This window comes from Octopus sinensis, linkage group LG11, assembly GCF_006345805.1.
Source record: "Octopus sinensis linkage group LG11, ASM634580v1, whole genome shotgun sequence".
NCBI lineage: Eukaryota > Metazoa > Mollusca > Cephalopoda > Octopoda > Octopodidae > Octopus > Octopus sinensis.
This window is the reverse complement of record NC_043007.1, coordinates 14,498,534-14,517,045: the sequence shown is the minus strand read 5'-3', so window position 1 is coordinate 14,517,045 and position 18,512 is coordinate 14,498,534. Positions and strand designations below refer to the sequence as shown.

General features: G+C 37.1%; 1 protein-coding gene across 4 annotated transcripts in view; it reads left to right on the top strand.

The window, feature by feature from the left end:
• The window catches only part of LOC115217033 (E3 ubiquitin-protein ligase UBR2), a 118,413-nt gene that overhangs the window by 91,336 nt on the left and 8,565 nt on the right, over positions 1-18,512 (top strand). For 3 of the 4 annotated variants that reach the window (XM_036507100.1, XM_036507099.1, XM_036507098.1), the window contains exons 29-42: positions 411-501; positions 695-789; positions 1,746-1,993; positions 2,993-3,166; positions 3,661-3,798; positions 4,280-4,459; positions 5,748-5,851; positions 6,416-6,527; positions 7,391-7,451; positions 12,783-12,870; positions 12,983-13,135; positions 15,337-15,570; positions 16,982-17,057; positions 17,623-17,759. In XM_036507100.1, coding sequence (XP_036362993.1) covers positions 411-501; positions 695-789; positions 1,746-1,993; positions 2,993-3,166; positions 3,661-3,798; positions 4,280-4,459; positions 5,748-5,851; positions 6,416-6,527; positions 7,391-7,451; positions 12,783-12,870; positions 12,983-13,135; positions 15,337-15,570; positions 16,982-17,057; positions 17,623-17,759 — 1,891 coding nt within the window. The remainder of the gene's footprint in view (positions 1-410; positions 502-694; positions 790-1,745; positions 1,994-2,992; positions 3,167-3,660; positions 3,799-4,279; positions 4,460-5,747; positions 5,852-6,415; positions 6,528-7,390; positions 7,452-12,782; positions 12,871-12,982; positions 13,136-15,336; positions 15,571-16,981; positions 17,058-17,622; positions 17,760-18,512) is intronic. The other variant, XM_029786585.2, reaches the window with a different exon arrangement.

Genomic DNA, 18,512 nt, shown 5'->3' with positions numbered 1-18,512 from the left:
TGAACCATAGAAACCATGTCAAAACAGACAATGACACCCTGGCTTTACCAGCTCCTGTCCAACCATCCAACCCATGCTAGCATGGAAAGCAAATTTTAGATTATTATGATGATGGCAGTGGCGGCACAGTTACCTGGCATAAATATTCTGGTTGTAACTATCTCACCTTTTAATTCAGATAGTGCATGTAAGACTACATTATTCAACATATACTATTTTTAAGATGTTATGGTATGATTTGAGAAAACTTTGGCTAATGTATTTGGCAAATCATACGATTATGTAGAGATTTTCCTGTTGACCCTTATTAACGATATATCATTTTGCATTGTCAAGCTTTATTTTTACCCCTTATCTGCTATTTCTTTTTTTACTGTTGTTATACATTTTTGCTATCAATTTTTACTCAGGTAATGCATCTAATTGGACTGGCTCTCCATGAACAGAAGGCAGCCTATGAAAACAACGAGCCTTTTGAGTTTCTTGCGAAAGCTACAAAAGGTATTCCAAATTTGTTTTTATTTTTTGTGATGTAACGAGAAATTTGCGTGTGTGTGTGTGTGTGTGTGTGTGTGTAAGCTGGTTAAACCAGACGTAGCTTTTATGCCTCTGCTAATATAGTAATTACATTTTTTCCCCCCTCCGATTCTTCTAGTTGCAGTATTTTTAATAAAGTCTTTTATTTTTATTGCAGATGGTCAGAATATTCTCAAGTTATTACATAGTGTTGTTGGCAGTGAGAATCTTACTCATGAATATCAGAGCAAGCTCCTCAAATGGGTTCTTAATGTGAGTAGAATAACAGTTCTAATTTTTACCTGCTAGAAGAAATTGACATGATATTAAAACATTTCTTCCTGAAATGAGCCAACTTTTTTCTGTTAAGGATTAATAGTTTAAACCTTTTGAACCTTTTTGATACCAACCCATATAAGACCATCTCTTTTTTGTATTTTATAAAACCAATACAAAATCTTGTGCTGGTGGTATGTAAAAAGCACTATCCGAAGTGATTGATGCCAGGCCCGGCTGACTGGCTCCTGTGCCAGGAAGAGTATCCAGCGCGTAAAAAGCACCCACTACACTCTTGGAGTGGTTAGCATTAGGAAAGGCATCCATCTGTAGAAACATTGCCAGATCAGATTGGAGCCTGGTGCAGCCGCTGGCTCTCCTGGCCGCAGTCAAACCATCCAATCCATGCCAGCATGGAAAACAGAATTTAAACGTTGATGATGATGATGAATATATGTGATTGTTTTTTTTAGTTACATCACTAACATCAGATTAATACACCAATAAATGAAAAATTTTGGTATTTTACTTAAATCCTTCCAAATTTTTTTTCAAACTTGAAGTATATAGTGGCAAAAGTATTAAAGACTAATATATCTGTATACATATTAATATGTATTCTTCTGCTAAATATTTACAAGTTTACTTTAATTCTTAAAATTGAATGATTAAATTGTATAAGGCTTTGAACCTGGAGGAACAAAATATTTATTGTACATTAGGCAAACGATAAACTCTGTAAAATACTGGATGAAAATACCTTGTAGTATTTTGTTTAGGTTCTGTGATCAAATCTCACTTAGATCTACTTCGCTGTTTTAAGACCAATAAAATATTGGGATCTTATCAGTTGACTAAAACCTGTAACCTGCAATATATGCTTCTGTTCTAACTACTTGTGAGTTGTAAACTGACAGGTAACTGAATCCTTTGTTTATTCAATTTTTTTGCAGAAATTTTCTGCTGTGAGGAAAATGGAGAATGAATTTGAAAGTATTTCCAGTATAAACAATCTGAGCAGTACTTACGATGTTAAAAGAGAGCAGGAGAAGAAGAAGAAGGCCGAGTTGGCGGCTAAACGGCGGCAACGGATTATGTCACAGCTGTCTGCAATGCAACGAAGCTTTATTCAAGACAATCCTACTCTCTGTGAGATGGCCACATCCGGCCTGACCTCAGCTTGGTCAGACATGGATTTGAGGTTCGGTTTTGTTATTTTTACACTTGTACAATAGTGGAGGTGGTGTAGTGTTGGGTATAGTTATATTAGCTAGCTTGATGCTTTGTGTTCTGCTGTTGGAGGGCAACTTTATTAGTTATTACCTTTGGGGTAGTAATTATTTACTTAGGGATGCTGAAAGCTCCATAAAAAAAGGTGCCAATCTCTCAAAGTGTGAGACCCAGAAAGACCTGGGATGAAGTACTGAAGCACGACCTCAGGAAGCTGAACCTTTCAAGTGAGATGAGAAAGGATCAAGATAGGGTACCTGGCTGTACTCAAGAAGACCTGTACCCCGTAGCAGAAGTGTTAACACTTATCCTTGTAGTTGTGTAAAGTGCCCATGCGACGACACGTAAAAGCGCTCATGTGGTGATACGTAAAAGCGCTCATGTGGCGACACGTAAAAGCACTCGTGGTGGCACGTAAAAGCACCTGTGCGGCGACAAATATAAGCACCTGTAAGAATTTGTGCATCCAAATAATGCCGAAGTCATACATGGTTCTACTAGAAGCCATATTCAGATGCATAACCAGGCTCCCTGCATCAAACTCCTTGTGCAGTTAAGTCACAAGATACAGGAAGTATGTAAAACTTGTGATATTCTACAACACGAATGTTTAATAATAATTAATCTTTCAAGATTATTAATTCAGTGAATAGACCATTTGAAAATGTTATAATTAATTGATGAATTACAAGACTACCAATCAAGCAGACACTAAAAATAGATTTAGTCCATTTGGTAGAAATTGGTGAAAGAGTCTCTCTAAGTATCGTGAAGTATATTTGCCACTTAAATGTGGCTAACCCTTAAGGGTGGATGCATCCACCCTTAAGGGTTAGCCACATTTAAGTGGCAAATATACTTCACGATGTTGTGCAGCCACTGTTTATACCTCGCTCAGAGATTTATTATCTCTCTAAGTAGTTTTGTACATTCAGTTGTTGTTTTAATTTTTTTAATTTATTGGGTACAGTGTTTTTTGTTCTTCCAGTGAACTTACATCTACTCCTTTCCCTGTTGCATTGGGTTGTGGACAAACTAGCACCAACAATGTAGTCCCCATTAAAGCTGTGTGTATTCTGTGTCAAGAAGACCAAGAGATTTCTTACAATGCACGTGTAATGGTTCTTTCAGCCCTTGTACAAAGGTAAGTGTACGTCTGTACTAATTTTTATAATAAAAATCTCCCTCGGTTAATAACTTCATTATCTAGAAATTCTCATGAAGTAACAGCCATATTTACCCATGTATGATAATATAAGAGGTCTAATATAAAACAACAGCGAAAATCAGAGGGTAGCATTATACTTGGATGTTATGAAAAAAGATCAAGAAAATACTGACCCCAGGTTTAAATGTTAGACTGTACTGTACATTTGATCTTGTAACATCTAAGGGCACTAAATTTGAACAGATTGGGGCTTTCACATAGGTTAATGCATACTATATCACTGAGGTTGTCATTAATTTAATTAATTTGTTTCTTTTTTATATATCAAATAATTGAGAATCATTTTTGAAATAATTGTGGAATATTAAAATACTTAACCATACTTAGTTTTTTTTTTTTGTTGGTTATTTTTTTGTTTTGTAATTTTGGTTTTATATTTGTTTATATTGTTGTAATTTTCTAAATTTCAGGTCTTCTGTTTTATCTCAATCAAGAGGCAAACACATAAACAACGAAGATGAAGATCCCTTATTTATGTCTTCAGACCTTTTTTGTGGAACTCACACCAGCTCTTGTGGTCATGTGATGCATGCTGACTGTTGGCAAAGGTGATTCACTTTTAAAATATTCGACAGTTTCCATAATATATTTATATATATTTTTGCACGAACATGGTTAAGGTACAAATCTATGCAATTTGATCCAGAGTTCAAATTTAACCATGCCATCACTGTTTCTATTCTACATGCACCATTTAATCATATTCATATATGTTTAGGCCTGCTCTAAAATTAGGGACCTTTTCTGCCAGTTTGAGTTGAGGATTGAACTCACAGTAGCAGAAACAATTTATTCGAATGTAAACAAAAATCGTGCCAAATGCAACTCTTGTAAGGGTCCCAATTAAAAGTGAATTAAGGTATCATATAACATCGTGTTGTACCCTTTAGCAAGGAACATAACTCTGCACTTCTTCCTGTAACCCAAATTTATCGCTTCAGATACAATTTAAAGCCATTTAGTAAATTATTTTCTAAATCCCTTATAAAGAGAGATATAATTACTGTTGTTTGTTCCTTTCTCTTGTAGATATTTTGATGCCATCGCAGCAAAAGAACGTCGCAGACCCTTCAGATACCGAAATACCTGTAGTTACAACATTGAAAAGTTAGAATTTTTGTGTCCCCTATGTGGAGCAATTAGCAATACTGTGATTCCTATGTTACCACCGTTGAGCACATTAAGGACAGTTGCTACAGGATGTGACATGTAAGTTAACAATGGTTATTGGTTGCTGTTAGTAGTTTAGTTTATAAACTTGGCCTTTTTTTTCTTTCTCTCTGTCGCTTCGAGAGAGAGAGAGATTGTGTGATGTAATTTAAACTTCTGATTTCATACAAGAGAAATATGACAGAGGACAACTGGATGATCTTATTGGACAATCTAAGGGCAACAGACCAGATTTGTGGTTGGAGCAAAGTCCCTGCCAGACCAAGGGTGACATGGTGGTAGAACAGTGACGCTGACAGGACTGTAAAAGAGAAAAGACAAGCTCGGAAAGAGTGGAAAAGAGGGGCTAGTGGCAAAGAATCTTATCAGACAGTGTGTTAGATTACAAAGGACTGAGATACCTGGTGCCTGGTCATACTCAAGAAGACCCATATTCTGCAGCAGAAGGGTTAAAACCAATCCTTCTGGTGGTGTAAAGCACTCATGGCAGTGACACATAAAAGCACCCGCGTGGTGGCACTTAAAAGCGCCCGAGCGGCGACATGTAAAAGCGCCCAGCACACTCTGTAAAGTGGTTGGTGTTAGGAAGAGCATCCAGCTGTAGAAACTATGCCAAATCAAACTGGAGTGTGGTGTAACTCCCCCAGCTGGCTATTTCTGGTCATACTATCCAACCCATGCCAGTATGTATAACAGACATTAAATGATGAAGTGCAAATAAATGACAACAGTTTTTCTCCTTGGTATGTGTACTTATTATGAACTGTTCACTAATTTCTGCATGTGCAAAGGCAAAGCATAAGGAGAGTCATTTAGCAAATTCTGTGCCTATGTTATCTAAGCAAATAGTTTTGCATTACAAACACACAGAGGCATTATTACCAATATAGAGTTCTTTGCTAAAGATGCACAAAATGATAAAGAATGGAAAACCATTTTGTTGTACACCAATGGTATAAGAGTAAAGTTATTTTCACTAATGATATATCATCATCGTTTAACGTCCGTTTTCCGTGCTAGCATGGGTTGGATGGTTTGATCGGGGTCTGGGAAGCCAGGAGGCTGCACCAGGCTCCAGTCTGATCTGGCAGTGTTTCTACAGCTTTTTATATCCCACCGGCACACATTCCAGGCGAGGCTGGCAGTGGCCACGATCAGTTGGTGCTTTTTACGTGCCACCGGCAAAGGCATCACAACTACAATTTCCATTTGATGTACGTTTTTTTTTTTAATATTTGATTATTTAAAATATTATAGAATATTTCCTTTTTAATTGCTACTGTTTGTTTACATAAGTCCCATATCTTTGCTTTGGTCTGTATTCCAGTGACCAACAGAAGGCAGTGGATCTCAGCTTCAATGATTGGTTAGATGGCATCCAGAAAACTGTGCAAGCCAGTGTCAAAGCTGCTGTTGATAAAGAGTCTGAAGGTTGAGAAATTTCGTTCTTGTTTACTCTGTTTATATTATTTATATTTTTTAATGTCTTCAGCCTTGAAATCCATATTATAATATTTTTGTATATCTTTTCATTTGACTCCACAACTAATATTTTACTAGACATTATAAAAAACTTCAGGCAGTGAAAAGCAAACAGGCCCTTTGACAGGATTTGAGGATTTGAACCACATATATATTGATTGCCAGGCAGTTATATTTTTGTTTTATACTGAAAATCTTAGTTAATTCATTCATCAGATTTTCTCTATAAATAAACTACAGCCAGGCATTATATAAAAAATCTTTAAAATGCTTAATGATTTCCATTTATTTTAGGGTGGTGGCTAAAAGAATTGTTAGTCTCAAACAAAATGTCTTGTATTTGGTTTTAGTTATATTCAGAATTCATACCCTACCTGGGTGTATGTTGTTTTCATCTTTCCAATGTTTATAATCAGAACTACTTCTTCTAGGTGTTGCTTGTAAATAAAACTTGTAGTATTTTATCTGTAATTCTATTGTTTATCAAGAACTTCTATATATTTCCCATTGTAGATGAGAGCTTACTGTTCCAACCCTGTCCTATTTCCACGATAACAAAACTAATGGCTGAAAGTGTTGCCAAGAACTTCACTCTGTTATGGAACTATGTTTATGATGACAATAGGTAAGACATTTCTTGGCAGTTCATCCATTTAACTGCATTGCACTTCACTATGTTCTCACATAATAAATTATTTTTAGAATGTAGTTACATGTAAAAACTAGTCTCTGCTCATGATATTTTAGTCTCATGCTTTTATGCTTAAGATTTCAAATTAACCGGAATCAAGTAAATAAGTACCAGAAATATACTGAGGCTTATTCAGTTATATCATAACTGGAACCCCTATCTTGCCCAGGATATTAATCGTCTGGTAGCTGTTCAGCAATGTGCAACCAAGAGAATACCCTCCATCAGGCATTTGCCATATTCTGAACGCCTTACTTCCCTGGGTTTGGACACATTGAAACTCCGACGTCTGGCAGCTGACTTGGCAGACACCCATAAAATTATTAACCATCTTACAAACAATAACTCTGAGCACCTTTTCAAACTCCATCTGTCTAACACCCGTGGACATGTTTACAAAGTCAGAAAACAGCACAGCTCCCATGACTTTCAGAAACATTTTTTCACGCTAAGAGTTGCTGAAGCATGGAACAAACTGCCGGCATCAGTTGTTGGTTGTCGAAGCACTACATCCTTCAAAACTTCCATGCTTCCTGAGATTCGCCAACACTACACCTGATTTTCTCCCCTCCATACACGCACAAGCATGTATCTGACTCATACACTGTTCACTTTCCAGACATTTCTACATTACTGCATATGCTTTATACGCACTTTTTTGACAAGTTGTGCTGCACCTGAGCACTGTATACAATAATTTCATTATATATATAATTTGCTACAGACCTAAATTAATTCAGCACATCTTTGAGAATTCAGTAATGTTAATACCTAATGAGAGTTATTTTGTTTTATAGTGGCCACTTTTCAGAGAGTATGAGGGAAATGATGAAAAAGTTTGCTACAGATGTATATACTGTAAGTATATAAAGCTCTCGCCTACCAAAACTATGTATTTAAATGTGAACTATTAACACAAGAATTGTAATGCGTTTATCTAATTTGTAAAAAAAAAAAGTCTATGCTAGAGACCATAAAAGAATGAAAAAGTTACAATTAGACTAAAAATGTTTAATTAGAATAATGAATAAATTATATCTAGATTACAAACAATATAATTTATCCTTTTGATTACTAAACTGCTTATGGTCATAAGATACTAAAAAGGCTTGGGTTTTACTTTTTCATATTTAACCCTTTCGTTACTAACCCAGCTGAAACCACCTCTGGCTCTATAGTACAAATGTCTTGTTTTTATAAGTTTTGAATTAAAATCTTTCACCAAACCTTAGTCACAATTTATGTTCCTAACACTAGCTTAATGATAACAAAGTTATTTTACTAAATTCTTTGTTATATCTAAAGTTATTGAAAGATACACAGAGCATCTCAACAGAAATATGGGGACAAAAGGGTTAAAATATGTAATAGAGAAACAATTCTTAACCTTTTTGGTACCAACCCGGCTAAAACTGGCTCTGGCTCTTTATTATAAATGTCTTGTTTTCATAAGTTTTGAATTAAAATCTTTCACCAAACTTTAGTCACAATTTATGTTCCTAACGCTAGATTAATGATAACTAAGTTATGTTACTAAATTCTTTATTATATTTAAAATTAATTGAAAGAAACACAGAAAATCTCAAAATAAATACAGTAATGAAAGGGTTAAATTAAAATATTGACGTAAATCTTGTTACTGCATTGAAGATAACCTGGTTTTTCTAGCATTTTCTCACACCATGAATTTTGTGGTCTCTAAATTTTTTGGCAATCTTTTTTTTTCTAAATTTTTTTGTATTTCTATAACATTCTATCTTTTTGTTTTCTTAAATTATGTAAGCTTCACATTTAGAAATAGTGATCTTGCAGCAAAATACTGATTTTGCAGTGAATTTTCAAAAATGTGTCTAGCATAAAATACATGGGCCAAATTGGATGTCTTAATTCTCGTGTTGGGCAGCAGTCGTAAAAACAATGATGTTGAAGCGAAACACTTTGTAGAATATTTCTCTTCTAAAATTTTTCAAAGGAACCAACTCAGTCTTTTCTGCGACTCACAACCCATTGGCTTTTTATTTTCATTTATTCCCAGTGTCCCATACAATAATGGTAGAGGCTAATTGTTACACAATTTGTAAACAAAGGAAGACCGAATGAAGTTTAAGCACTTTTTCAGTAAATATAATAATAGTGAGCATTTAGGTAGATATGAAATATAATCCTTTCTGCTATAAGCACAAGGCTTGAAATTTGTGGTGTGGGGTTAAGTCGATTACATTGACCCCAGTATTCAACTGGTACTTAATTTATTGACCCCCCCAAAAGGATGAAAAGCAAAGTTGACCTCAGTAGAACTTGAACTCAGAATGTAGCAACAAGAGAAATACCTATTTCTTTACTACCCACAAGGGGCTAAACACAGAGAGGACAAACAAGGACAGACAAACGGATTAAGTCGATTATATCTACCCCAGTGCGTAACTGGTACTTATTTAATCGACCCCGAAAGGATGAAAAGCAAAGTTGACTTTGGCGGAATTTGAACTCAGAACATAGCAGCAGACGAAATACCGCTAAACATTTCACCCGGCGTGGTAAACTTTTCTGCCAGCTCACAACCTTAGATATGTAATATAATATTGGTTAATAACTCATTTTAATATGGTAATATTTAAATAAAATTTAAATAACTTTATATTTTACAGGTTTTATCTCTGTTTACCTATAGTTAGAGTAATTCCAAAGTAGATTTATGTAAGAATCTCTCTTTGAAACACCACTTGAATAAATTAATAAGGTGGGCCTCACGGAGGAGATGAGAATATATCAAGATGTCTGGCAATATGAGGTTCATGAGGAGATCCACCCACCTCAGTGAAACTGAGTTCTGGAAGTGCTGTCTTATTCCACCCACATGTAACATAATTTTTTCATAATAAACCAAACTACATCTCTTTAGCTCTTCTTCTTCACTCCTGCAGCCCAATTCTGTCCTCACTGCCCTGCTCACTGTATCATTGCTATCCTGTTGTCCCCACTATATATATATATATGTATATATATAATACAAATAAGAAAATGGAGAAACAAGTTTAGTTTCTTCATCAACTTGCGGATATTATAATGTTGGATTAATCCAACATTATAATATCCGTAAGTTGATGAACAAACCAGATTTGTTTCTCCATTTTCTTATTTGTATTATGAATTTACGGTAAAAATATTTCTTTACCTTCACCAATTTAATACAATAAATTACTTAATTGCATTGCAATTAAAACATTTATGTATTAAGAATTTGGGTACTTTACCAACAGTATATTGGATAAATGCTATCCCTTAGTGGGTTACACCCATAACCCCTATCTTACTTTGTCCTATATATATTTTATATATATATACACACACACACACACACACACACACAGTTTTCACCACTCACTGCATTCGTGTGAACTTCCTGTTCATACACCTTTAGCAATGCTTTACCAGCATATTTATATTCTCACGCCATACCTTAAGAGTATACCCTGGCATGTTGCCACCATCTCTCTTGCTCACCCTTCCTCTTTCTCTCACTCTCTCATTCTTGATCACTTTCTCTTTCTCTCCCTCTGACTGGGGTACCCATCTATCTTTTTTGCAGCAAGACACCTATTCACCTGTTTCTCTCCCTCTGCCAACTCTAACCTCTCATCACTTGGCACTATATACATCCCACTCTCAAAGAATCCTTCTCTTACCAAAACAGACAGTTGAGCTTGACTCAGTCCTCCATCTTTTGCCAGCTCCTGTCAAATTGTCCGATCCATGCCAGCATGGAAGACTGCCATTAAATGATGATGATGATGATGATGATGCTTTATGAAACCAATCTAAATTTACAATTATTTAAGAATTTAATTGCAACACATATTGTAATTACAAATATAGTAACAAAAGGATTAATTAAAAGATGAATGAATCAGCCCTAGACTAGAGACTATGTTAAATTGAATTAAATAATTAGAATGAGCCTAGACATCATATGACTAATTAAAAGATGAATGAGAAAGCAGAGGTGGCTGGAATATAATAGACTTGATGGTGAATGGTGACGACACCGGACTTGGACAATTAACTACAGTTCTGTCTTAATGTAGGGCGATGTTAGGCAAAGAATTTCAATTTTATAATTTCAACCATAGAAATCATGACGTAGATGGTTGAAAGTATGTTTTATTCTCCACAACTTAGTTTCCTGTTTGTAAAAGTATAGCATATTGCAAGAAAGGTAGACTAGTACAGTTAGCTGTAGTGTAGTAAGACAAGCGGGTAATGCCATTGGCAGGAGAGATTGGAAAGGTAAAAGAGGCAGATGAAATACTTTTACGCACCACCTGCACCTGTGCAGGTGGCACGTAAAAAGCACCCACTACACTCACGGAGTGGTTGGCGTTAGGAAGGGCATCCAGCCGTAGAAACACTGCCAAATCTGACTGGGCCTGATGAAGCCTTCTGGCTTCACAGACCCCAGTTGAACCGTCCAACCCATGCTAGCATGGAAAACGGACGCTAAATGATGATGATGATATATATTAAAATTGAAAGAAGTTAAGAACAAGACAAACTGAGAACAAAGGGGGAAAATTTTTTAGAAAATCTTTTTTTTTTTTTTTTTTAAGAAATCTCAAAAATTGCTTAAAGAAAAAATTCTTTTAAATGTTAACCCCTTTGAGCCCGTAACACCAATTTACTAGTGGATGGTTTATTTTCCTCTATACTGTAGAACCAGTGGAGTGCCAGGTATATGGTAAAATAAGGTTCAAGAGGTCAGGGCTCAAAGGGTTAATAAACTTCAAAAAGCCCTCAAAATATTTTTCTAGAATAATTCACATATTCTTAAAAAATCTTAAATCTAAAAATAATTTTTTTCCTCAAAACTTTCATAGGCTTTAAAAAGTTCATGGAGGCAAGAGATAGATGGGGATATAGGTTGACAGACATACAGTTAACTATAGCTCTTTAACCCTTTAGCATTTAAACTGGCCACATCCAGCCAAAATATTCTATCTGTTTTAGATTCACACGGGCCAGAACTTTCCTCTCACATCCACCTTACAATGTCATTCTAAAAATAGTCAGATCGTCAAAATCTCAAAAATACGAGATAATCCGTGCCGGTGGCACGTAAAAAGCACCCACTACACTCTCGGAGTGGTTGGCGTTAGGAAAGGCATCCAGCTGTAGAAACTCTGCCAGATCAAGATTGGAGTCTGGTGCAGCCATTTGGTTCGCCAAACCTCAGTCAAATCGTCCAACCCATGCTAGCATGGAAAGCGGATGTTAAACGATGATGATGAATCCACGATTAATTCCAAGCAATGTAAATAAATACACATTTCATTTGACAGGAGAATCTGAATGCTAAAGGGTCGATATAGTGTGGTGCTGGTGGCATCAGACAAATTCTGCTGACAACCTGTCTTTTTTAGTTTTCATGATATTAGATAATTTAAATGATTAATGTGGTGGTGGGAAGTGCTGTTGATGTGGTATGAAGTGGTTTTGCTGTTGCTTAGCTTCAGGTCAGCCCTGATGTAACAGTTATTATCAAAGATATTCCAGCCATGATCACTCCATCTTTTATTCAAACCCTGTATCTTATTTAAATTAAAAAAATTTTTTTTCAAGTCTTTAGAATGAGATTTTAAGCTTTGGCTCAATACCCTTATAGGTCAAGCAACCACTTTTAAGTAGCTGCACTGTTATTAGTGTTTGAATACCTTTGACCATAATCAACCTACTGGATGAGGTCTTACCTGTAGCTAAACACTTTAAAATGTTAATGATATTTTAATTATAACTAGGACTATGACCCAGCAACGCCGGGTCATAGTGCTAGTGCATGCGTGTGCACATACATGTGAGTACTGTCCAAATCTCCGACCAATCACATACAGCTAGCTGGCATTCAATTGGCGTATCAAGTTTCAGGCATTTTGATTGGGGTTTAGGTAGAAAATTCACAAAAAAGTCACTTCTATTGATTTTTTAATGGTTTTGCGGGGTGACTGGGGAAATGTAAAGATGTGCACGACCACCCTTGGATGGTTTTGAATGACCATAGAAAGTGCAAGCCCTCTAACTGAAAAATTGTGGATTTGTATAAAGAACACACACACACACACACAAACAGACATTTTGCCGTTTATATATATAGATTTTAAATAATTCAAAACTGTCTTTTTTATTTATTTTTTTTAGTTTGGATTAGCAAAGGAGCCTGATGGTGAGAATCCTTGTGTTCCTATCATGGTTTGGAATACCTGTGCCTACACAATTCAAGTAATAGGTACTGATGCTGTTATTTTCTTAATAATATTCTGTTATTTTCTTGAGTGTTTCACCCATTTGAGTGGAAATGAATTTTTTGTCTCACAAAACACCCCGTTTTTCTTTTTCAGAACAAAGCTTGCAACACAACAACAAGCCGTTGTTTGGTTCGTTACCCAGTCGTCGTTCTGACTGTTTAGTTGCACTAGTGAAGTTTGCTGCGGTTTGTAGCCAGGTGATGTCTGCAGACACAGTCAAGCAACATTGCATACGATTGTTAACAGGTAAAAACCTTAACGATGCTCTTCAGATATCATCAGTATTTTCAATTCCATGGAGCGTTAAGTGGTGGTGGTGGTGGTGGTGGTGGTGGTGGGGAGTAAATTTCTTGAATGAAATCATCTATTTTTGACTCCTGAATACACATAGTTCACACCTGTTTACCTGTGTTGGCAACAAAAGATTTCTGTCTCTAGGCAGTGGTTTATATTTGGAGAAGTGGAGGCGCAGTGGTTAGGGCAGCGGACTCACGGTCATAGGATCGCGGTTTCGATTCCCAGACCGGGCGTTGTGAGTGTTTATTGAGCGAAAACACCTAAAGCTCCACGAGGCTCCGGCAGGGGATGGTGGTGATCCCTGCTGTACTCTTTCACCACAATTTTCTCTCACTCTTACTTCCTGTTTCTGTTGTACCTGTATTTCAAGGGGCCGGCCTTGTCACTCTCTGTGTCACGCTGAATATCCCCGAGAACTACGTTAAGGGTACACGTGTCTGTGGAGTGCTCAGCCACTTACACGTTAATTTCACGAGCAGGCTGTTCCGTTGATTCCATATATTTGGAGATGCTTGTTCTTGTTGCTGTTTAGTACCTGTTCAAACCATGACCATCCCAACATTTTTAAGGCATAGGGTATCCAAAACTACCTTATTCTATACTCTCTCTCTCTCTGTCTCTTTACTCTTTTACTTGTTTCAGTCATTTGACTGTGGCCATGCTGGAGCACCGCCTTATTCTACCGGTCCCTTTTGCCGAACCGCTAAGTTACGGAATACGTAAACACACCTGCATCGGTTGTCAAGCGATGTTGAGGGGACAAACACAGACACACAAACATATACACACACACACACATATATATATACATATATACGACGGGCTTCTTTCAGTTTCCATCTACCAAATCCACTCACAAGGCTTTGGTCGGCCTGAGGCTATAGTAGAAGACACTTGCCGAAGGTGCCACTCAGTGGGACTGAACCCAGAACCATGTGGTTGGAAAGCAAGCTACTTACCACCTCACCAACAACAACACTGAACACCTTTTTGATCTCCATGTGTCTAACACACGTGGACATGCCTACAAAGTCAGAAAACAACACAGCTCCCGTGACTTTCGGAAACATTTTTTCACGCTCAGAGTTGCTGAAGCATGGAATAAACTGCCTGCGTCAGTTGTTGACTGCCATGACACTGCATCCTTTAAGGCCCTCATGCTTTCCGAAATCCGCCGAAACTACACCTGATTATATATACACTTTAGATGAGTTGTAGTGCACCTGAGCACTGTACACAATTATTATTATTATTATTATTATTATTATTATTATTACCACACAGCCACTCCTGTGCCTGTGTGTCCTTTTTCCTAAGAAGGGTGTGATTTGATGGAAATTTAGGTGTTATTTCTAGCAGCTCAACCAACTCGACTGTGTAGCAGCTTTCCAATGGTCTTGCCTCTGCTAGTCTCTCAAAGGATCCAATTCTCTTAAATCACATGCAACTATCTTTAAAAGGAAAGATATACAGGATGATGTTACATTTACCATCTTTGAGAAAAGATGGAAAGGTTATGGCTGAAATGCCTGGTTTTGTCAAGAAAGCTGGAATAAACAGTTGTGTGTTTTATTCAGGAGGACAACAACAACAACAATACAGTGATTAGTAAAATCTAAATTTATAACCATGTGATCAGTAGTCGAGCGACTTTAACCCTTGTTTATTTTAATAAACACACACACACACACACACACACACATATTAGTAGTGTTCAGGCGTGGTTGTATGATTGAGAAGTTTGCTTACCAATCGTGGTCTGAAGTCCAGTCCCTCTGCACGGCACCTTGGGCAAATATCCTCTACATCCCCAAGTTAACCAAAGCCTTGTAAATGAATTTAGTAGACAGAAACTGAAAGTGACCTGTTACACACACACACTATGCACTCTGTTTCTCAAAATATATCAGGAATGTATTGCAAAGCAGGAATCCACTAGAGTTCTCCATGAACTAGCTTTAGAGCTATATTAATTAATATAATCAGACTAATTGAGTAAAAACAAAAAATTCAAAAACTGGTAGATTCGGAAGTTCCTTTAATATTTGAATTATATATCCTTTATCTTTGACATTTTATATTCTCGTTTCTGATATTTGATCAACCATTCGGAAAACATGATTTTGATGTTTTCTTGTTTTCTTTTCCAGCATTAATTCCTGATGGTTTGGAGAAAAAACATGAACCACCCTGCATTCTTGACTTAGATATGTTTCACTACTTAACTGTGTTGGTAATGTCGTTGCCAACTCTCTATGCTGAGGGGCAAACTTCACTGCTTACTACGTTCCCCACAGGCAGCCTCAATGATCAGCATGCCCTGCAATTGGTTCTCACTGCTCACTTGGTTCAGATTCTCCTTGTCTATGAACCAGAGTCACAAGGTATGTGTGTGCATGTTTTTCTCTTTCTTTATATATATCATCATCATCGTTTAACATCCGTTCTGCATGCTAGCATGGGTTGGACAGTTCGACCAGGGATCTGGGAAGCCAGAAGGCAGCACCAGGCTCTGGTCTGATCTGGCAGTGTTTCTACAGCTGGATATATATATATATATATATATATATATATATATATATTGCCAGTGTCACTTTAAAAAGCATCCAGCACACACTGTAGAGTGGAAGGGCATCTAGTGATAGAAACCAAACCAGATCAGATGGGAACCTGGTGGAGCTTGCCAGCATGGGAAACAGATGTTAAAGATGATGGTGATATATATATATAGTTGACATTTATGGAAAAACAAAAGATGAAGACAGGTGTATGAACAACAAACAGGTGTATTAGTTTGACGCTAGGGAAAAATGAGAAAGTCTTTGTTTCAAACCTATGCTCTTCAACAGAAAGGAAAAAGAGAAAATAGTAAATAAAAGGACTGACTGCTCCTTGTAAAAACGTCCTTGTGGAGCATCTTTACATGGTGACCATTGCTTGAAGAAAGAATGAAAGACCAGTAGAAAGGTTGAGGAGTTGAGAAGAATGTAGAAAAGAGAAGTGTTGGAAGAGGGTAAGGAAAGGAACAGAATAAGGGAGACAGTTTTAAAAAGTGTTTATTTTTATTTTTCTTATTTCAGTCGGCCATGCTGGGGCACCGCCTTTAGTCAAGTGGATTGACCCCAGTATTTTTTATTTTTTTTTTAAGCGTTATACTTATTCAGTTGTCCCTTTGGCTGACCAGCTAAGATATGGGGACATAAACACAGCAGTTATCAAGCGGTGATTGGGGAACAAACAAAGACACACAGAGACAATGGGTTTCTTTCAGTTTCCATCTACCAAATCCACTCACAAGGCATAGGTCGGCCCGGGGCTATAGCAGAAGACACTTGCCCAAGGTGCTATGTAGTGGGAGTGAACCTGGAGCCATGGAGTTGTGAAGCAAGCTACTTACCATGCAGCCACGCCTCTTCGTTCGTCGTTTAACGTCCGCTTTCCATGCTAGCATGGGTTGGACGATTTTGACTGAGGACTGGCGAACCAGATGGCTGCACCAGGCTCCAATGTTGATCTGGCAGTGTTTCTACAGCTGGATGCCTTTCCTAACGCCAACCACTCCGAGAGTGTAGTGGGTGCTTTTTACATGCCACCGGCACCGGGGCCAGTCAGGGGCGGTACTGGCAACGACCTCGCTCGAATCTTTTCCCACATGTCACCGGCACAGGTGCCAGTAAGGCGAACTGTGATCACCTGTCACAAAGACCTAACCCTCATTTCTGAATACTTAAACTTTCAATTCTTGTATTTCTAAGCTGTTTCTCTAATATAAAATATATTAAAAAACTTTTTTAGATATGATGGAAATGGAATGCGATACTGATGATGACGGTTTGGTGACAATCTACAAGAAACTAAGGGAGAAGGCTGGGTAATTATCATGTTATTTACCACTTAATATTTTGGATCTTTTCGGTTTGAATAGCAGTTTTTTCTAGCGGTGTCATATGAAATTGTCACCCATAATTATGACCCTAGAATCGATCTATTGCATTTCAATCTATTTTAGGGTTAGGGGTGGGGGAAGGGTATCTTTTTTTCTTCACAAATGTAAATAAACCCAATCTGTTTCTTAAACGAGGGACATATTCATACGGCACAGAATGCTTTTTAACTCAATAGACGTCATTGATTGGTTGAAATTGCAGAAATTGAAGGAAAAAAAAAACAACAAATAACTTACAAACTGTAGAATTTTCTCAATAAAGCCAAGAGAAAAAGATGTTTTATAAACACATTCTACCAGTATACGAAGTTTAAAATTTTTTAGTTACGTGGAAATTATGTTAAAAACTGCCGGTCAAACCGAAAAGATCCATTGTTTTTCTTCCATGTTCATCATGTCTATGCTCCTCAAACTATTTTTATGTTGAGCTGTGTTGTTCCTTTCAGACTTCTTACTCCTTGTTTCGTTTGTTCTTGTCTATTTACTCTAGATTGAGTTGTGATGCGTGTGAAGTATGTCCTTGGACACTCGCCACTCATCTCAAACAAGCCTGTCTGCCTTTCTTGCGATGTGCCGCACTTATGTATCATTGCATTACAGGAGTTTCCACACCTCCTGAGCTTCAAGGTAAATAACATAACAACATTTGGTACAAACAGGAAACTAAACTTTGGAGAACAAAACCAAACCTACTTCTTGATTTTGTATGATTGAAATTGTAAAATTACAAAATTTATGAATTATGTAAAGTCAATTTAAAAAAAAAAAACATTTGTGATAATATTCAATTAATATTTGGTTGTATCTCAGGAGAGACGTTATGCCAATAATAAATATATGCGCTAAAGCGGTGAGCTGGCAGAAACGTTAGCACACCGGGCGAAATGCTTTGTGGTATTTCGTCTAGCGTTACATTCTGAATTCAAATTCCGCCTAGGTCGACTTTGCCTTTCATCCTTTCGGGGTCGATAAATTATGTAACAGTTACACACTGGGGTCGATGTAATCGACTTAATCCGTGTGTCTGTCCTTGTTTGTCCCCTCTATGTTTAGCCCCTTGTGGGCAATAAAGAAGTAAATGTTATCACGCTGGGTGAAATGCTTAGCAATATTTTGCCTGTATGTTCTGGGTTCAGATTCCACTGAGATCAATTTTGCCTTTCATCCGGGGTGGGGGGTCAATAAATTAAGTACCAGTTGCGTACTGGGGTTGATCTAATCGACTCCTCCCTCCATTTCGGGCCTTGTACCTTGAGTAGAAAAGAATAATAAATACATGCGCTGCTTCTATTTCACTCCCTTTATTATTATTAGTCAACTATTGGTTAACTATTAACTGATTAACTAGTAGGTTGTGTTTTGATTAATCATTCAGTGAAT